This window comes from Drosophila gunungcola, chromosome 3R (genome assembly GCF_025200985.1).
Source record: "Drosophila gunungcola strain Sukarami chromosome 3R, Dgunungcola_SK_2, whole genome shotgun sequence".
Lineage (NCBI taxonomy): Eukaryota > Metazoa > Arthropoda > Insecta > Diptera > Drosophilidae > Drosophila > Drosophila gunungcola.
In genome coordinates, this window is record NC_069139.1 from 25,548,735 (window position 1) to 25,568,217 (window position 19,483).

General features: G+C 39.0%; 6 protein-coding genes across 7 annotated transcripts; 1 reads left to right on the forward strand and 5 right to left on the reverse strand.

Moving 5' to 3' along the window:
* Positions 1-186: 186 nt before the first annotated feature.
* On the forward strand, positions 187-3,034 carry LOC128254142 (arrestin domain-containing protein 17). The gene is made up of 4 exons (XM_052982977.1): positions 187-415; positions 1,046-1,201; positions 1,257-2,102; positions 2,318-3,034. The coding sequence occupies exons 1-4, from the start codon at positions 301-303 to the stop codon at positions 2,470-2,472; spliced, it is 1,272 nt and encodes a 423-aa protein (XP_052838937.1). The 5' UTR covers positions 187-300; the 3' UTR covers positions 2,473-3,034.
* Positions 3,035-3,142: 108 nt separating this feature from the next.
* Positions 3,143-5,199, reverse strand: LOC128254100 (axoneme-associated protein mst101(2)). The gene is given in 3 exon segments (XM_052982922.1): positions 3,143-3,642; positions 3,645-4,682; positions 4,856-5,199. Coding segments are annotated over 3 exon segments (1,701 nt in total). The 5' UTR covers positions 5,046-5,199; the 3' UTR covers positions 3,143-3,169.
* Positions 5,200-5,784: 585 nt separating this feature from the next.
* Positions 5,785-6,916, reverse strand: LOC128254168 (sperm-specific protein Don juan-like). Its single transcript, XM_052983032.1, has 2 exons — positions 6,691-6,916; positions 5,785-6,628 (listed from the first exon to the last, which is right to left on the reverse strand). The coding sequence occupies exons 1-2, from the start codon at positions 6,785-6,787 to the stop codon at positions 5,856-5,858; spliced, it is 870 nt and encodes a 289-aa protein (XP_052838992.1). The 5' UTR covers positions 6,788-6,916; the 3' UTR covers positions 5,785-5,855.
* Positions 6,917-7,161: 245 nt separating this feature from the next.
* Positions 7,162-8,228, reverse strand: LOC128254192 (sperm-specific protein Don juan-like). Its single transcript, XM_052983080.1, has 2 exons — positions 7,976-8,228; positions 7,162-7,921 (listed from the first exon to the last, which is right to left on the reverse strand). The coding sequence occupies exons 1-2, from the start codon at positions 8,097-8,099 to the stop codon at positions 7,263-7,265; spliced, it is 783 nt and encodes a 260-aa protein (XP_052839040.1). The 5' UTR covers positions 8,100-8,228; the 3' UTR covers positions 7,162-7,262.
* Positions 8,229-9,215: 987 nt separating this feature from the next.
* Positions 9,216-13,472, reverse strand: LOC128252463 (uncharacterized). The gene is made up of 3 exons (XM_052980198.1): positions 12,849-13,472; positions 10,031-12,806; positions 9,216-9,443 (listed from the first exon to the last, which is right to left on the reverse strand). The coding sequence occupies exons 1-3, from the start codon at positions 13,331-13,333 to the stop codon at positions 9,396-9,398; spliced, it is 3,309 nt and encodes a 1,102-aa protein (XP_052836158.1). The 5' UTR covers positions 13,334-13,472; the 3' UTR covers positions 9,216-9,395.
* On the reverse strand, positions 13,467-15,963 carry LOC128254151 (sorbitol dehydrogenase). 2 transcript variants are annotated; one of them, XM_052983013.1, is made up of 6 exons: positions 15,830-15,963; positions 15,733-15,766; positions 14,587-15,056; positions 13,939-14,157; positions 13,757-13,878; positions 13,467-13,702 (listed from the first exon to the last, which is right to left on the reverse strand). In XM_052983013.1, the coding sequence occupies exons 1-6, from the start codon at positions 15,881-15,883 to the stop codon at positions 13,519-13,521; spliced, it is 1,083 nt and encodes a 360-aa protein (XP_052838973.1). In that variant the 5' UTR covers positions 15,884-15,963; the 3' UTR covers positions 13,467-13,518. The 2 variants fall into 2 exon arrangements, with proteins under 2 accessions (XP_052838973.1, XP_052838980.1); XM_052983020.1 differs by lacking the exons at positions 14,587-15,056; positions 15,733-15,766; positions 15,830-15,963 and adding an exon at positions 14,441-14,569.
* Positions 15,964-19,483: the final 3,520 nt, after the last annotated feature.

The following is a 19,483-nucleotide window of genomic DNA, read 5'->3' on the forward strand; positions in this document are numbered from 1 at the left end:
ATAATAATAATATATTAATATTTATAAGCTAACTAGCAATGAACAGCGAACAAAGCGAAAAGTTGAAGGATTTTTTCAAATAAATTGAATTACTTTGAAGCAACGAGCATATAAATATAGCCAGGGCAGCACCACTCGAAAACCGGTTATACTAAAATATCGAAAGTTATTATGTTATTTTTCATCTCTAGATTTTTCAAAGTCCATCTCTAATCTCTAAATTCGGTAAACGGAGGGCGTTTAAAAACAGACCGAAGTTGTCGTTAGTTTATTGGTGCATTGAGCCACAGAATCTCAAAAATGGGCCTTAAAGGTTGTGAAGTGCAATTGGATAACCCATGGAACACCTACTACGCGGGACAGACAGTCAACGGACAGGTGAAGTTCACATTTGACTCGCCCAAAAAAGTTCGAGGTATGTAAGTGCGAATTAAATCACCTTTGTGGCACTTCAACTAAATGTTAATTAAAAAACCCAGCTGCGTTCTATTACTCATTGAAGTGACGACATTTTTGTATGGGTCAGCAATTAATTTGAGTTTTAGGTATATAAAAAAAGCATATATGTACATATATCACATTTTTGGTTTGATAGGCAATAGTGTTTATTTTTTGGTTTCGTTGCTAGCTATTCTTTCAAATCCCGTTACAAAAAGCCGGTGCAGCACCCACAAAAGTAGATTGCTTTCATAGTCTATGAATGACCTACTACCCACATAGCAATCGGCTGTTGAACCCGCCGAAGAATTGCACTTTCTCCTCTTCGAAGTTAGCCGATAACAAACTATAAATAAAAAGCCTCAAGTGTGAACACAAATGAAAGTAAATAAATAGATCTGTAAGGGTATGTGATCTGTGTGGCAAACACCCTACAATAATCAAATTTTGAGGCCATCAAGCAAGGGAGCGATGCTGACTGGTGGCGATGATGTCATCCAATGGGTATGCCGTGGCGAGCTTTTCATATTATTTATAGCTAAAATTAATTCACGACAGTGACGTCGCAGATTGTCGTTCGGTAAATACAGCCACTTGTTCCCCGTAGGTATTATCATCCGGTTCTTGGGCGAGGCCAACACCGAGTGGACAGAGGAGAAAAATGTAACCACCAGCGAAGGAAAGACAGAAAACGAGGTGACCCAGCTGAAGGGGCACGAGGAGTACTTCAAGATCCAGTACTATTTACTGGGCGGCAAGAACAGTAAGTATACAGAATAACGCATATTATCCTTATTTGAAGTTTTAATTGATTGCAGGTTCTGAGACGGAACTCCCGCCCGGCACTCACACTTATCCCTTCACTTGCGCCCTGCCGCCCAATCTGCCCTCTTCCTTTGAGGGTGAATTCGGCCATGTGCGCTTTACCATCAAGGTGACGCTTGATCGTCCCTGGAAATTCGATCAGGACATGAAGATGGCCTTTACGGTTATTGCACCGGTCGATCTGAATCTCAATCCACGTGTCAAGGAACCGTTTAAGCTGGAACTAGAGAAGTCCTTCTGCTGCTTCTGCTGCCGCTCGGGTCCACTGGCCGTCATTACGAGCATACCGCAAACAGGTTTTGTTTCGGGCCAGGTTCTACCCATCACCTGCGAGGTGGACAACACCAGCAATGTGAATCTCACCGCAGTGAAGTTTGAGCTGCGCAAGCTAGTCACGTTTCACACTAATCAGCCGCGGAGCGAGAAGCGCGAGTCCAAGGTGATCATAGCCAACTTAAGTGTTGGTCCAGTCAATGGAGGAGAGTCTCACACCTTTACGCAGCAAATGGAGATACCTGCGCTGCCACCGACCAACCTTCTTAACTGCGGCATTATTGCATTGGACTACGATCTGCACGTAGAGTGTGATGTCAGCGGTCCGCACCGCAATCTTACCGGCAAGGTGCCAATTACCCTGGGCACCATTCCATTGGCGGGTGTAAGGCCACCAGCCCAGTTTACAGATGCTCCGTCGGCCGGGCAGTCCGAGGATCCGTCGCTGGCTCCTACACAGCCGGTGAGTCCGGCTAGTCCTCCGGGAGGTGATGGCAAGGGCGGTGCCTTGGGCTGGAATGTGGCAGACAGTACTGGGGGTGGTGGTTCCCTGTATCCCAATATCCGTAAGTATAAATTGGATTTTATAAAATTTAAGGACTATATAAATTTAGAACGCTACGGTTCAATAACTGAGTCTAAGTTAAAGTAAAAATGAAACGGTTAACTTGTATGCAATTAATCTTTTAACCGTTTTGCTTTTGATAAAGCAATACTACGATTTTTAATTATATTAATTTAAGTAAGAACCTATCTTATAAAATGTTTTAAAATTTTACAGCACCACCACAGTTTGTGGAGACCCAGTACAAGGCGCCGACTATAGCCGGACGCGACGACTCTGAGCATACACAAATGATGGGCGACGGAGCCTTTGCACCCCGCTATCCGACCTTTCAGTTCAATAATGCCACTGCACCGCCAGCGAACCAGTAACCGAATCTCTCAACCCGATCCACAATGATATTCTAAAATAGCTGAAAGCGAATTGTAATCTCCCTTTTTATCATTGTCAATGGAAGTTCGATGTCCAGAGTTCGATTTAAATTTTAATTGCAGAGGGCCTGTTTTTTTCGTAATTTTAATCGGCTTGCATTTATTGAATAATAGCTTTCCGTCCTTAACGAAAGCCCAAGCAGCTGCAGTCAAAATAATAATCAATTTGGAAAAGTTGTTAAACTATATTTAAAACCCAGTTTTGTTTGTTATTTTATTTGTAGTTTACATATATATTTTTGAAAAAAAAAACTAATAAACTTAAACTGGTAGAAGTTAAGCTAGTAAGACTTAAAAATCTTAGATCCAATCTATATAAGATATTTGAGTTATTTATACCAGTAAATTTTGTTTATTACACCATACTGTTTTAAATAGTTTAGCCACTGATAAGATATAATACAATACATATTGTTTTGACTGCATCTGAATAAAAATTCGAATAAATACGCACAATTCAGTCGATTCCGATTTAAAAATGCAATCGCTCTGCTCAAAATAATTTTTTTTTCATTTTATAAGCCAGCAATAGTGCCTGAAACTGATGTACGACTACTATCGTAATAAAACACAAAAATTAATTTAGTTGGTAAACTGGAAGGTTTGAGAATTTAAAGCCGTGGTACTTAAAGAACATCTATTTCTTCTTTTGTTCCGCCTTCTTGCAGTACTCCTCTAGATCTTTGGCCTTCTTTGCTTTTTTTTCACACTCGCATTGTTCCTTTAAGGTAATTTTTTTGCATTTGGCTTTCAGCTTCTTGATCTCCTTTTTCTTTTGTCTTAGCTTATTTTCGGCTAGCTTTTTGCAAATCTGGAAGAGTCCGTTGGGATCGGCCTTGGGTGGTGAAGGGGGTGGACCTGCGGTTTTGGGTGGCGGAGGGGGTGGAAGTGCGGCCTTGGGTGGTGGCGGAGATGGGGGAGGGGGAAGAGTTGATCCAGCAACCTCCTTTTTGATTTGCCCCTTGACCTCCTGTTTAATTTCATCTTTTACCTCCGTTTTGATCGACTTTGCGGTTTTAATAACATCGTCCTTGCATTTCTCGAGTGATTCTTCGAATTTGTATTTATCGCATATGTCAACTTTTTTCGGCTCTTGCTTCTTATTGAGTCTTTGCACAAGGCTTTTTTGGCCTTATATTCGCTTTCGGCCTTCAGTCTTGCCTGCGCAGCTTCTTGAGCGGCTCTAAGCCTGGCCGCCTCCTCCCTTGCGGCCTTTTCGCATTCGGCCTTCTCCATGTCGGCCTTTTCCTTTTTGGCCTGCTTTCGGCACTTTTCAATTGCGACCATCTTTTTGCACTGCTCTTTCATTTTTTTGGCCTTGGCCCTTTCGGCCATGGCCTTGAGTTTTTTCTGATTGGCCTTCGCCTTTATTCTTTGCTCCTTGGCTAATTCGGCACACTGCTTCTTTAGTTGGCAAATATCTTCTTCAGGACCCTTGTTGGCCTCCTCTTCGGCCCTTCTTCTTTCCTCCTCTTCGGCCCGCTTTCTTTCCTCTTCTGCCTTCTTTCTGGCCTCTTCTGCCAACCTGGCGCACTCTTCTCTATATTTCTGCTCGCGACATGCTTTTTTGATTGCCTCTATTTTGGCCAACTTTTCACAGTTCAATTGATCCGCTAATTTCTGGATTTCTTTGTTCATCTTTTCCATCTCCTCCTCTTCGTCTGGGCATTTCTTTTTCTTCTCGCAACATTCGTCGTTATCCTCCACCTCACTTTCTCCTCTTTCTTTTCTGACGCACTTCATGCACTGCTCCATTTCGTCCATTTTCTGGCATTCTTTAACCTGATCCATTTTCTTGCAATTTTTCGCCGCGGCCTGTTCTTTGCAGTTTTTGAGCATTTTCTTCTCCCGTATCTTCTTGCACGTCTTTTTTAGCTCCTTTATGTCGTCCTCGCCATCATCGCCCTTCTTTCCACCACCCTTGCCACGCCTCTTGTGCTTCTTTTTTTCGACACTATTGCATTCCCCGCAACCCTCACCGGAACTTTCGGCGGCGCTGGCTGTTTCGGGAAGAATTTCCCGCTTCAAGGACGTCTTAAGATCGTAACACTGTTTTTTCAGGACTCTCCGCTCTAGTTGCAGCTTGAGATCCCCCAGGAACGCACATCGCATGGGCTGACCGGGTCGTTGGTAAGGAATATCACTTGCACCTGAACACAGAAAACAACGACACTTTAATCAAAAGTTAAAGCATGTGTCGGATGTAAATGTAACCGAACGTATTATTTCTTAATGATATTATTTATTTATTTGTTTCAAAATAATGAATGTTTACGGGTTCGGTTGCTGTCACGGTTATAAAAATACACTATACAAAACCAACCTTCCTGGGAAATCAAGTGGCTTTGCAGCTTAAGCAGCGCCCTCCAACAATCCTGGTTAGATTTCTGAGCAGCCTGGAGATTCTCGTCGATTTTTGTCACATGATACTTCCGTATGCACCTGCAAAATTTGCAGGCACGGCAACAAGCATTGGGGTAATGGCTCAAAGCCAGCGAGGCTCGCTTTAACATCTTATCTTTCAATTTAGTCCCAAAAGTTTACAGACAATTTAGAATCTGAAGGGTAAAGAAATTTCAAAAGCTAAGAAAATTGGGACCCGATCTGCGACATGATATTTCTTTAACTGGAAAATAAATAGATCTGTTTTTGACGTTATAATCCCAGATGGTCTGTGGAATGCTAATATTTATTTTTTCTTAGCATACTTCATTTTAACCCGGGTGGGTGCCCATTCCACTGATACATACACTGACTCAAGACGATTATATTTATACGCAGAAAAATATATTTATATTTATACGCAGAAAATTCTGGTTAATATTTTGTACACACAAATTTAAGTTAATAATAATTTCGAAACATTTTCATGTAACGTCAAAAAGAAATATGAACTCATGAAACCAACCCATTACGGGAACTTAAACCTTTCTGGCTAAATATACAAATGCTAACTGAAATTGGGTCCTTTCGATAAATCGTTGGTAAAGTGGATAGATATCAGAGATGTGCCCATAAGCATTAGCATTGGTTTTTTATTACTACTTTTTTGTCCATAACTAGAAACCTTTGGTTGGAAACGCTTCGCAAGTTAAATCAGAATTGCGGAATCAATAAGAAACCAATAGAGTTTGCAACATAATGCATTTTGGTTTTCATTTGTTTGCATTCCGTTATTTTAATACCTGGCTACTTTACCCTCAAACTACATTGTATATGGCCTAATCATTTAATTCAGATATTAAAGTATCACCACACTGTTTAAGAATTATTTTAATTTATTTAATTTTACTGTTAAATCCGCGGTAACCTCGATCTTTTCATTAATTTTTCCTGCATTTGTCTTTATTGGCTTTTAAGGCTTTTTTCCTGCACTTCTCTTTCTCGGCCATCTTCTTGCACTTTTGCTCCTCGGCCATTTTTTTGCAATTTTTAAGCATTTTTCTCATCTTTTCTTTCTCGGCTAAATTCTTGCATTGTTCCATTTCAGCTAGTTCCTTGCATATTTTTTTCATATCAACTTTCTTTTTCTCGCATGGATCTTTTTTCTTGCATGGATCTTTCTTCTCGCAAGGGTCTTTCTTCTTTGGCTTTTTCGCGCAAGGATCTTCTGGGCAAGGATCTTTTAAGCAAGGATCTTGTGGGCAAGGATCTTTCGGACAAGGATCTTTTTTCTTACATTTATCTTTTTTGTTCATTTTCTTACACTTCTTTTTCAGTTTATCCTTTTCACATTTCTCCCTTGCAGCCAACTCCCTGCACTTTTTCTTTATTTCTTCCTTTTTCAACTTCTCCTTCTGGACAATTTCCTTGCAGGAGTCTTTCAAATCACTGTCGCCACCACTCATGGTAATCTCTTTGTCCAGCTTCTGGTATTCTCTTTTAATCTTTTTGAGATATTCATCCTTTTCTTTTTCTAACCACCCGTTCGACCCGATCCTTTGTGCCTGTTGGTGCTTCAGATCATCTAGGAATTGGCGTTGCATCGGATTGGCGAGTAAAGAACGTTCGTTCTCCTGGATGCGGATTACTCCTATGGAACCGTTTTTAAATTTTGTAGGCTTGTCAATAGAAAAGCTATCAGGTTTGCAGATGTCTACACCAGAGATGTTATATTATTATTTACATTGTAACCAGGATCAAAAGATGAACACTAACCTTTCTTTTTCAAGTTTACAAGAACCTTAAGGTGTTGTGATCGTTTAAAAGTGGTCTGTATGGACCGACCTAGAATTACGGCAGACATTTTAAACATTGTGAACTGAATTTTGAACTTTTGCGGCCAAATGTCACAAAGAATTTTGAAAAGGCCAAAGCAAAGAGATACGTGTTGAGTCTACAGAGGCTAAACCAACACTGATTTCAACCTGTAACATCCTTTGAAAGGGTATAAGAATACGAATGACATTTATATCGAGGGTATGCTGCAGGAAATTGTAACCCAACCGTTCTTATAATTTGTGTTAATTATATAAATATAAAGTATCAAAGATTATGGCCACCAACTTATATCTAAAATGTGATTCTGGTTAACCAGTATCATTTTCAGATTCGATATGGCCATGCCTTAAAATCATTTTTTTTGAGCAGGCAATTCCCATTCGCCCACTAAGCGATAAAACAAAGAAACAAGCTGTAAAACACAAATTTTTAATTTTGATCCTCTAAATACTGTGTAAAAAGAATTAAAAAATTTGTTGAGTTGGCGTAAAATTTCTCATTTTGGTCATTTACTTTTCCTTGCACTTATCTTTCTTGGCCATTTTCTTGCATTTTTCTTTCTCAAGCAATTTTTTGCATTTTTTCTGCATTTTCTTCATCTTTTCTTTTTTGGCTAGTTTCTTACATTTTTCCTTTTCGGCTAATTTTTTGCATTTCTTTTTCATATCACCACCTTTATTTTTTTTGCAGGGGTCTTTTTTCTTGCAGGGATCTTTTTTCTTGCAGGGGTCTTTTTTCGGGCAAGGTTCTTTCTTACAAGGATCTTCCTTTGGGCAAGGATCTTTTTTCGGGCAAGGGTCTTTCTTCTTGCATGGGTCTTTTTTCTTGCACGGGTCTCTCTTCTTGCACGGATCTTTCTTCTTGCAGGGGTCTTTCTTCTTGCAGGGGTCTTTCTTCTTGCACGGATCTTCCTTCTTGCACGGGTCTTTTTTCTTACAAGGATCCTTTTTCTCACATGGATCCTTTTTCTTACACGGATCGTCGCAATCTTTACCAGCCATTGTGATCTCTTTGGCAAGCTTCAGGCATTTAAGATCTTTACGTTCTTCTTCCATTAACCTTCGTGCCTGCTGCTGCTTCAGATCGTCCAGATATCGGCGCAGTACATAATTCTTTCCGATCGCGCCGTCATCAAATTTTTTAGGAAGGCCATTGGGCTTGCAGATGTCTACACCAGGCAAATGTTAGCATTGTAAGCATAGACCATAGAATCAATACCCACCTTCATTTTTTAAATTAGCTTGAACCTTAAAGTGAAGAAACCTGCAAGCGGTGGATTGTAGGCAGCGACTGAAAAAGCAGTCATTTGTGATCCGTATTAGAGTTAACGCGGAATTCTTAAACATTTTAAACCAACAATTTTGAAATTTTCTGTCTGAACCGTCACAAAGAATTTAAACAAAAAATTGTTGTTTAGTGCTTGGATGAAAGGCCTAAACTGAAATGTAGATGTAACATCTCTCGACAAGATTTTTGAAATTTACTGACAATAATATCTAAGTCTCCGTGTGAAAAATTAAAGTAACAAGAAAATACAGTTAATAGTAGTTATTGAACTATTAAAATCACAATGAAAAATAAATATGTTCTATATATCAAAACTATTTTTTTTAATATTTTTTTTTTAATATATACAAATTTTTTATAAAAATTTAAAATCGATTTTACAAGTTAGTCTACAAGGTGTATACAAATCGGGGAATTCGACTACATCGTCTTTCTTGGTTTCGCCTAGGGGGCTTTAACCCTTATCCTTTGTAGGTGCGCGGGCATGCGTTTAGTGATATATGGGAGTCTATATCAAGACGTCCACCGAGTTGAGATTTAATATTAGTTAGTTCTCCATCACAATCTTTTTAGAATATATTTTGACTTGCACTGATATAACCATATTTATTCAATGATAGGTTTAATAATTGGCTTTTATTAATAAATTTACTAGCACTATCTGCACGTCAGTATTTTTTCCAAAAAAAAAGCCAATTATTAAATCTATTTTGAAATTATATGTATATTACCTAATGAAAAAGCCAAAATATATTATTTAGAATTTTTTTTATAAGGGATAATACTAATTTTTTTTATCCAAAAACAAGTTTTTTATTCTGAATAGAGAAAATAAAATTTTTCTGTATAAAAAATTTAAAATTAATGTTGCACTTTTTATGTTTACTAATAATTTTGGTTGTAGTTACTAAAGAATATATATACTTAAGTTAATTAGCTTATTGCTTCTTTTATTTAATAGAAAATTGTTATTAGCACTCAGTTCGAATGGGGTTTTATTTGGTGGTCAGCAAAGCAGAGAAATTTTCAGAGCACACACTGCCTCTCGAAGATATTACGAGTATGATAAACAATTTATTTGACCAAACCTGGTCTCCTTAGAGAAAAGTTAGTTTAGTAACATTTAATTGTTTCATGAATAAATTTTTTGCGTTAAAATAACATAAACCAAATCGTAAGTTGTTAAAAAAATATATTGTGTTAGTTGCTCCCCATTGATAATTCCAAATAAATCCTATTAGATCTGTAAAATTAGTTTCCAGAAAGCAATCAGGGCTACCCCTTCATGTTTACTTTGTTGGCTCAGATCGATCACATCATCTCCGTATTCATGGCATCTCGATTATTATCGCAGATTATTTGACTTTGCTTGAGTGGTTTGCCGCATCTGGAATTATAGAAAACTGTTCCCCATTGGTTAGAAATTGTAATCTTGACCTACAAACAACCTAGGTCGTCTCCCAGATTGTTATTTGTATTTCTTAATGTTTTCGTCGCCTTGCCGTGTAGGCGCTAGACTTTTACCTATCATAGTTGAGTTGAGGCTGATTTGCGACTTCTTATCAGCCCTCGGGGTGGCATAAAAATTTAATTGACTCTGAATAATTCCCCTCGTTTTTTAAAGGTGTCGTGCGAAATATACCTAATCTATAAACTACAGTTAGCGGGTCGTCAATCACCTCGATATGACATTCAAATAGGTCTTTGATAGTAGGGCGCTGTGTATTTTTATTTCCCCAATTTTCGCAAAAGAAACCCGTTCTCTGTAGTCGAGCAGACTATAACAAAATATACAAATTATTTTTGCACTAAAAATGTTTATAATATAATTTGTATTATATTAATACTTTATCTAAATTAATTAAAGTTAAAGAAGTTCCAAAATACAAACAAAAAAAAACATTATTTAAGCTTTAAAATAGTTAAAGACATAAATTATAGTGTAACTATCGATTATAGTTGGCTTTAGGTTCAGTGACCCCAAACTTACCCAGAGCTGGCGGAAAAACCGCGACAAGTTGTTTGAAAAATGTTCCCGCCCACAGTCATCGTCGTCCTTTTCCCTCTTGAGTTCCTCGAGCCGTTTCATCTTCTTGGCACACTCCTCGGATCCGCCAAGGATCTTGATCTTCCTGGATTGCTGCTTCTCGCGGAGAAGCTCACGCGGCGTCTTTTTGGGCGAAGGGCAATCGGGAGAGCCTCCCTTAATTTCGGTGTCATCGTTCTTGTCCTTGGCGAACAAATCAAATGTGGGCGGCTCCAGCACGGCCTGTTGTAGACGAATGATTGCAGAAGATCCCGCCTGGGAGACTTGACTCGGATTCTCTTCGCTGATAATCTTATCCCAACTCCTGGAGCCCATTGTTTTGGATTTATAATGCGAAAAGCTTATAGGCGAGATTGCGACCACGGAGCTTGTGCTAAGGTGACGTCGACCTGTGTATGAGGACATCTGGCGTTTGCCTTCGTTGCTCTTGCCCCTGCCGAAAATCTTATCGAAGAGGTGTTGGAGGAGGCTCTTTTCAGCCAGCGGTTTTCTTGTCTGTGGCATCTCCGCAGTCGCTGGCATCTCTGCCGTAACTTTATCCAACAATTTCAGGGACAGTTCCCCATCATCCAGCTGTGGTTTCTCTTTTCTCGATAAAGTTTCCTCGACCGAAGCCTTTTTATCAACCTTGACTTTGGTTTCATCCATTGCCGTGGGTGCCTTGTCTTTGGCTTCCTCCTTCTTATGCTTGACCTCTGGAGCCTCTAGGCTGGGACTGGATTCTTCGCTTTCTTCAAGCTCGGACTTGCCCTTTTCCAGCGGGGCTGTGGCAGAAACCTCATCGGATATTGGATCATAGAGATCGCTTGGTATTAGCTCCGATGTTGTTTTAACTTTGCTATTGGCCGTCGACTCCATTTTATTTAATCTTTTTGCGTTTTGGGTGGCATCGGTTCTGTTACCACTTTCTCCAGCAGTCTTCATAAAGGCGGAAATCTTTTGCGCTAGATCAAAACTTGCCTGATCGACATTATTCTTATCCTCCTTTTCACTCTTTTTAGACGCGTCCTTTTTCTTAAGATTATCACCGCTGTCCTCTCGGATTGTTGAATTCAAGTTATTAAGTTTAACAAAAACATTTTCGTTGGCACTGTCTTCCGATTTCTGAAAAACCTCTTCTTCTCGGATGGTTGAGTCTAAATCGCCAAGTTTTGTAAAATAGTCGTCAGCTTTATTGCCCGAGTCCGTTTCATCAAGGTGTCCTGTTTCATTATTGGTATTACCTGCTTTTTTATCTGACCTCGATGAGTGCGTGGACATACCTTTCACTTCACTGGTTTTGGTAGCTGCAGAGGTCCCAGAAGGATTCGGACTACCATCAAATCTATCTAGTGTCTCGAATAATTCCCTGACTCTTCCTTCTTCTATTTGGGTCTGATCATGATCGTAGTCGTCCTTAAACATTGCCACTATTTCATCTGTGGACTGGCTTTTAGGTTTCTCATGAGCAACAAAAACGATCTTACTGGGTTCTGTCTCAAATGTTGCATTTGATTTTTTGGATGCAGATTGCCAAGCATCAGATCCCACATTTTTAGTTGCAGAAGACGGACTAAAAATAAATTCTACGGGTTTTGTTGCTTCACTCGATGCTTTGAAGTGAGTATCCTTATTTGACTTAAGCTCAGAGGAAGGTATAGGGTTGAACGTTTTCCTAAACTCTTTTGGAGCTTCGTGCTTGGCCACGATTTTCAGTGGCAGGGCGGTTTGGGGGCTAGTCTTTGTAGTAAAATTCTGACCAGAGGGGGATAAAGAAGTATTCAAAGAAGTTGTGTCCTTGGGCACCCATTTATTATTTTCCTTCACTAAGGATTCCTTAATATAAGCTGGCATGTCTTTATTCCACTCAGAGGGTTTCGAGATTCCTTCTGAGAGTTTATTGTCGAGGGCAGAGTTAGCCTTTTTGTCCGCCAACTTAAACTTTTCAACCCACTTTTGGATCACATCTTTGTCAACCACACTTTCTTTCACAGTTTCGAACCTTTTTTCACGAGCTTTATCTAATATCTCACCAAATTCTGCCCTGCTATAGATGGGTGTTTTTGTTTCGCCCTTGATCTCCGGTACTGTGACCTCCAAAGGCACATTAAAACTAGATTTCGGAACTACCTTGGGATTTTTGGTTTCTCTGGTCTTCAGCTCAGAGCTTTGTTCTAGTTTTTCAATGGAGGTGATACTTGAACTTGGTGTAATCTTTAATTTGAGACTCCCACCTGAATGAAATGTCTTAGAATCCGACCTTGGCTTGGAATCCAAATCAATAACCTGAACTTGAGGGCTACAGCTGTCTTCGGTTGTTGTAAAAGTTTGGGGGTTTGCGGACTTTGATTTAGCTTCAGTTGACGACTGAGACTCTGTAGAATAAACGGTTTCAGGTATTTTCTTATCTTTTGACTTAGCTGGTGTCGAATCTTGAGACTTAACAACAGATGGAATTACGAATGATGTTTGATGGGGCACATCTGTTGACTTTGTTGAACCGCATTCCGTTTTAGATCCATTTGAGGTCGAGTCCGTGGATTTAAGTTCAGCATTAATTGGAGGCATTGCTTGATTATTAGACAGATTAGTAAAGTTGGATATAGATAAGTTATTAAGCTTAGGATTATTTTTTGCTTCAGTGAAAACGGATTTTGTAGAGGATGAGGTGCGATTTGCCAATTCAATTGGAGTCGAAGCTTGTGATTCAATCTTTGTCTTAAAATCTGTAGGGGAGGGGCTTAAGATGTATTCTGGAAATACAGTTCTTAACTTTGCTCACTTTTTTTTTTCCGTTATATTAATAACACTACTATCGCCTCGGGAGTTTTCATTTTTTTCTAAAACATCTTTCAAAGATTCTGATAAATCTTTAGTACCCGAACTGCAGATGATAGTGAGTGGATTTGGCGGTTTGACCTCTGCGGGCGAGGGATGGGAGCGATTTGGCTGAACCTCAACGGGCAGCTCGGGCCTGGCCTCGTAAGGTGACTCTGGTCGCCGTTCACCGGGAACCTCCGGCGGATTGGGCGGTGCTGCTGTCGTATCCAAGCCACCAGGACTGGAAGCTGGTCCCTGGGCCACCTGTATGGGCTTCTTCTCACCGGAATCCCCCGAATCCGAGGAGCTGGAGTGCCGGCGAAGTCGCTGATGCAGTGGGCCATTGAAGGGATTAAAATACAGTGGGCGGAAGGAGGCGCGCAGGATTCCGAGGTAGTGAGTGGATCGGCGACAGGCGGCAATACCGCCTAAAACGATGCCGGCCATCTGGCTGCTTAAAGAAGGGGGTCGACTGATACTTTACCGGAAACTTAACAAATTTAGGATTTTACAAATACTACGCTATGCCGAAACGTTAGATTTTGTGCATGGCTATTGCCTATTGAATGATGCGCAACAGTTTACTGTGTTTCTAGGTTATATTTATAGGTTGTTTGTGATTATAATTGTGATCAAAATTTCCGAGGATTGTTGGCGTCCCGGGGCTGCACATGGATCATGACCTTGATGGCGCCACCCAGACCCTTTCGCGAGGTCTCGAACGCCTTTGCCGTATCCTTGATGTCAAAATGGTGGGTCACCAGTCGCTTCACATTGACCCTTCCAGAGGCCACGAATGCCAGGGCAGCGGCATAGCTGTACGAAGTCGTGGGTAAGCAAATTTATCTCTTTGGGAATTTTCACACTTACTCGTTGCAGTAGCGGAAAACGCCACGGATGTCCACTTCGCGGGCCAGGGCATTAATCAGAGGCAGCTTGACTTCAGCAGCTCCCATGCCGACCACTACCACTATTCCGCCAGAACGAGTGGCCTGAAAAAGAAATTGCAAATTTTACTATTTCGATCAACATGAGCCTGTAAGATGTCCTACAAAGATGGCCAAGCGGGCACTGCTCTCCGCACCACAGCAATCGATCGCCCTGTCCGGCTGAGCGCCCAACGTCTTCTGGACGAGTTCCGCCGTCTCCTCGGCGGTCTGTTCCCTCTTCAGCAGAAGCGTGTGGGTGGCGCCCAGCTCCTTGGCCACATCCAAACGTTGCTGCAGCAAATCTGTGATCAGGATCTCAGAGGCACCCATGGCTTGAGCAGCCTGCAAAGTTAAAGAGATTAAATATAATTTGGTTTATTTTTAATTGTTTTAAAAATGTTATGTGATTTGGTAAATATAATAGATTTTTAAGCATATTTCTATGTTTAAGAATTTAATAAGCTTAAAAACCAATTTTCTGACTTTCCGACTCTTCGGTAACATATTTTCAGTGGCAATATTGGTTTTATTTAAAATAAAATTTAAACCATCTAAGAGATTAAGATTATCATTCAAAAACTTATAGGAATTCACATGCAAAAAAAATCAAAACCTAAACACTTACTTGACTAACTTCTTGTTTATTTTTGAAACGTGTTGCTTGGACATTAGTACCCAGCATTTATGTTAGTTTACTGAATTTAAAATAATTACAAGACGTTATCGGTTGATTTTTGATTAAATTTTGTTTTTATACTTCATCTAACTTACCATCAGAGTGACCAGTCCGATGGGTCCTGCTCCCAGGATGAGCACTTTGGAGCCCAGGGTGACCTCTGCCCGCTTGCAGGCGTGAACACCCACGGACAGGGGTTCCAGGAGCGCTCCTTCCTCCATGGTGACATGGTCGGGCAGTTTGAAGCAGAAGTCCGCCGGGTGCTTGTAGTATCGGGTGAGGTTTCCGTCGTAGGGGGGCGTGGCGCAGAAGACCATCCCCGGGCAGAGATTGTACTTTCCCTCCTTGCAGTGATCGCAGTAGCGGCAAGGCACTCCCGGTTCGATGGCCACCCGGTCTCCAACCTTCAGGGTGGTTACCTTCTTGCCCAGCTTTGTCACCACACCGGCGGATTCGTGGCCAATAATCATGGGCTTGGTGAGAACAAAGTCACCAATTCGGCCGTGGGCAAGGTAGTGGACATCAGAGCCGCAAATGCCGACACTGTCCATGGCCAGAAGAACCTCTAAACAGGAGGAAAATAAATAAGTACAATTAAATGGACCTTAGGTATTAAATAATTTTTCTACACTCAGGAGGAAAATAAATAAGTACAATTAAATGGACCTTAGGTATTAAATAAGTTCCCTACACTCAGAAAACTAAATTCCTTGATTTCAGGTAAAATAGCCCTAAAATTAGGAATAATTGCCTTAAATTCGAGACTTTCAAACTAAATTTAGGAATACATGATCTTAAAACGACACCCAAGGAAATGTTTACCTTAAACTTCGTTTAAAGTCATGTTTTCCTAAATTTTGTATGGAATGCTTAAATTTAAATAAATTATTCCTAATTTTAAGGCAATGTAGTCCAAAAATTAAGGTATAAAAAATTATAATTTAGTTTGTCTTGCAGCTCTTCAATTGTCAGAATCTGTATAGACTATTTACAAGCATGAGCTGCTTTCATTTCCGAATCATTTAATTATGACGTAAATTTAACCTTGACACGGTCGGCTTGAAGTACTAGGTCATTGAGTCGATTAGAATTATGGAATTATACTCACAATGTTTAAACATTTTAATGTTATTTACGTTAAATAGTTAGACATTCTCATTTCATAGTACTCTCCACTTATGTTGCAAAAATGCTTATTTTACTGTGTTTTAATTCACACATTGATTTAATTAACATATTACCATCATCTGCAATTTCTGGAATGGGGCGTTGTTCCTATATAACAAGAATAGACGTGCTGAATATTCGAACGCGTTGTGTTATCCTTTTTGAGCTTACCAATCGCATGTCCTCAATGCCATGAAGCACCGCCGTCAGGTTGTCTTTTGCCATTTTTAAGCTTCGATCGAATGTGCCAGCAATAACCACTCACTTGAAAAGCTGATTCGCAACTGATTCGAATACTTTTAACCTTACGCTAGTGGACCTTTAAGTTTGCAGTTATCAGCCAACTGTGGAATTGTGAGTGTGCTCTTGTGACGTATGAGACACAGATAGCGATAAGAAATTAATCGACACCAACCCCACCCTCATTTTGTAATCAAATGTTATCACCACTTGAAAACAGCTGTTTGGCTGTGTTTGTTTACATTTTAATTGCAGTGTAGTAAAAGGGTATACCAGATATTTGTAAATTTGTGTAACTGCGGGAAAGTTATTTTTTTATACATTCCATGTACATTGGGATCGATATTAGATATTAAGGATCATAATCCCAAGTGTAAACTTATTTAGCTTGGGTATTGTTATATCCACTTAGGTCGAGGTTTAATAAATAAAAAAATTTCATTGACCTTGTACTGGCTCTAAAAAAAAACGAGGTCTTTCTGCGATCGGTTTCTTGCTGAGTTATCAGCACGAAGATAAGCAAAGCGGACTTAGCTTGCTTGCATTTATCGATAAGATATCGCGAACCAACAATGATAATGCCGGGTTCCCCAATATGATTAAAAGCTTAACACAAAAACCTGGAAAGAGACGTAGGGAAACATAGCACTTGGGGATACAATATTAATTTGTTTAAAACAGATTTGTCGACAAAAATTGTTTTTTACAGAACAATGGTTTACTAAGGATTATACTTTTTAGCCAGTTAAGTTTTAAAAATTGAGAATTTTCACAAAACTCTCTTCTAAACTGTCTATATCGTAAGACGTACAAATTATTTTTTTTTAAATCTAAAGGCACTGTTCAGAAATACAAAAATACAATAATATTTAAAAGAAACTAGTCGAGTAGTTTGAAATTTGACTTCCAAGATGATTATAAACATAATTAACATATCAATATTTCCCCTGATGGGCAATTTGGCGTATACGTAATATTTATTGCAAGTATTTGGTTCAGATTGCAGCCAAATTAATCCGATGGATTCCGTGTCCTGAATTCCGTGTTAGTATGGGAATGAAAAGCAGATCACAACACGCCACTAATGTCCTTCTACGTCAGGCTTGTACTTTAGTACAAATAGGGGATGTCCTCAATGTGTCACTGCGGACATTTAACAGAACATCAAAAGTGGTTGCGCCATAAATAAGCAGACCCTAACTTTGACCCCACAACTAGTTCACATCCACCCCCAACCGGGATGCACTGCTTCTCCAGGATCTGTACCATTTGTAATTTTTTGCTCGGACAATAACAACGACAAACAAATTTTAGTCCACTTCTGTTTTATGGCAAATTAATGGAGCGACATGCTGCCCATGTTCGGAATGGAACTTCACTCCATGCACTCGAGCCTAGCAGGTGGCCCCAGCTTCCGCCCACGCCCACGCCCAAGCCCACTCCACCCAATTCCGGCCCTCCTGGGCAGTCCGCCTCCCACCTTCTTATCATCCTGCGCTTCACACATGCCGAATAAACATGGTTTATGGCGCGCCCTACAAAAGGGTACTATTCTATAATGTCAAAGCGTTCTATAAACATTTTTAAGCAAATAAAAAGTATTTCTTTATTTATTCTTATAATTATTTCTTTCTTATAATTTTTGTTCTGCTTATTCTGTATATACTTGACGATCGGCAGGCTATAATACAAACACATTTAATTATGTACTCGTCTATTCTTATTTAATAATTTTTAATTATTCTTTGATTTGTGGTACAATAAAATTCTTTTGAGTTTACAAATCGTAGGTTTTATTTTTGATCACCATATAATTTAATTTCTAGTACCTACAAAATTAATCTTATAACTTAAAATCTTACACCATCATCTGCTTTTGTGAATTTGTTTGAAATAGTAAATGGACAAAGTTAATAAATTAAGTCCCAACAAAATAATGTATTATAGCTAATGAAGATTTCAGAAAATTTGAATAACCCTGGTCGAGGGTATTCAAGGTTTTTAGTCCCTGAACTTTGTTGTCTTTTTGTTTTAGTTGTTGTTGGTGCTGCTGTCACTGATGTCGATTTTGTGCAGGCCGTATGTTTGGGTGTTGCTTTCTTTTGGCTTCGTTATGTGTTGCCAGGACGGGCTAACATATTGGACATTTATTATTTTTCGTGAGTGTTTTTGCTCGTCGAGTAAATTATGGCGCTCCAATGCGGGTGGAAGTGGACCAAAGCTTTAGTTTTCACCAGTGATGGGAAGTAGGTTCAAGTTCACTGTGTTTTGTATCCTGCAAAATTAATTTTTTTTTAAGTTTAGCTGAAAATATAACTTTATTCAAAAATTTCACCTGGTAGAATTCTTTTCTTGAAGAATATAATTTGTAAATGGTTTACATTTACAATTTGTTAAATGATTTGGTGACTTTAAATTGAGAGGAATATGGTTATTATTTAACACTTAGAAGTTAACGTAGACTTAAGATAAGAGACTTCATATTAAAATATATACTACAAGACATAATATTTACCAACATCGTCTTCACATTTTTAAACCAAGATACTTTTCCATCACTGACCATCTTTATTTCTCTAGAACTCCAACCAAACAAATTGGCTTACAATACGCTTCTCAGCTGTCATATTTTTTCCGGCCTTTACCCGCGAAACGTTTATCCGGCTTAGATTAGATCTTTATTAGTTCCGTGCGGAATCCGATTCAAATATCAGAGAATGAGGGCGGAGGTCAGTGGGTGGTGGTGCGTGGGAGCGGGCGGGACACTGTTGCAGGCGTGTTAAATTAATAATTGCATAAATTTTACATGTGCTGTTGCATGAGTTATGAACGAAACGGCATAAATCGCGAATAATGTGCACACTGGCCGTGCGAATATTTATGGGTGTGACTGTAAATCATCAAACCATAAACGCACTTGCAACGCCAACACCAAGCGGCCAGTATTTGCACCGATCCTCTCGACCCTTTGTTTTCTTTCCATTTGGGTTCGGACACTGAGAACAAAAGCAATAATAATTGTACTAATGTTAATATAAGTTTAATAAAGGTCAGCTAAACATAACATTTTCTTGATTACATCTTAAAAAATCCAAGAAATTCAAGTTTATTTCTAATATTAATACTAAACAATTTTTTTTCAAAACTTATTTGTTACAATTTTTGCTTTTTTTTGTTTTTGACAGTCGTAATTCCTCATTCGCTTTAATTTCTACAATTTAGTTTAGTTTATATAATTTAATTAAGAAAATTATTTTTAATGAATGTCTATAATTTATTTGCAAGTTTGTCGGTTAAATTCTGTAGGCTCTTTAATTAATAATAATAAATAATATAAAATATGTACAAAAATTAGATTTAAATATACTTTACTTTAAATATACTTTAAAAACAAAACAATTTTTTGTAAATAATGTAAAATTTCAATTGCCATTGTTTTTTTTTTATAATGTAGAATTATTAATTGTCAAATTGAATATAAAGGTTTATCTCCTTTTAATTAAGTTAAAAGCTAGGAAACTTCACACGTCGAATAAATTTTATTAAAATCAGATCCGATTTATTTCCGCGTGGCTGGCACAACTC

Bases quoted from the DNA above. Each gene is read 5' to 3' on its own strand.
- LOC128254142 (XM_052982977.1), top strand. From the start codon at position 301: ATGGGCCTTAAAGGTTGTGAAGTGCAATTGGATAACCCATGGAACACC. The intron at 1,202-1,256 runs GTAAGTATACAG...AATTGATTGCAG, and splicing joins TTTACTGGGCGGCAAGAACA to GTTCTGAGACGGAACTCCCG. The intron at 2,103-2,317 runs GTAAGTATAAAT...AAAATTTTACAG, and splicing joins TTCCCTGTATCCCAATATCC to CACCACCACAGTTTGTGGAG.
- LOC128254168 (XM_052983032.1), bottom strand. From the start codon at position 6,787: ATGTTTAAAATGTCTGCCGTAATTCTAGGTCGGTCCATACAGACCACT. The intron at 6,629-6,690 runs GTTAGTGTTCAT...TCTCTGGTGTAG, and splicing joins TGTAAACTTGAAAAAGAAAG to ACATCTGCAAACCTGATAGC.
- LOC128254192 (XM_052983080.1), bottom strand. From the start codon at position 8,099: ATGTTTAAGAATTCCGCGTTAACTCTAATACGGATCACAAATGACTGC. The intron at 7,922-7,975 runs GTGGGTATTGAT...TGCCTGGTGTAG, and splicing joins AGCTAATTTAAAAAATGAAG to ACATCTGCAAGCCCAATGGC.
- LOC128252463 (XM_052980198.1), bottom strand. From the start codon at position 13,333: ATGGCCGGCATCGTTTTAGGCGGTATTGCCGCCTGTCGCCGATCCACT. The intron at 12,807-12,848 runs GTGAGCAAAGTT...ATACATCTTAAG, and splicing joins AATATAACGGAAAAAAAAAA to CCCCTCCCCTACAGATTTTA. The intron at 9,444-10,030 runs GTAAGTTTGGGG...AATGGGGAACAG, and splicing joins GGTTTTTCCGCCAGCTCTGG to TTTTCTATAATTCCAGATGC.
- LOC128254151 (XM_052983013.1), bottom strand. From the start codon at position 15,883: ATGGCAAAAGACAACCTGACGGCGGTGCTTCATGGCATTGAGGACATG. The intron at 15,057-15,732 runs GTAATATGTTAA...CCTCCTGTTTAG, and splicing joins TCCAGAAATTGCAGATGATG to AGGTTCTTCTGGCCATGGAC. The intron at 14,158-14,586 runs GTAAGTTAGATG...TTAACTTTGCAG, and splicing joins TCGGACTGGTCACTCTGATG to GCTGCTCAAGCCATGGGTGC.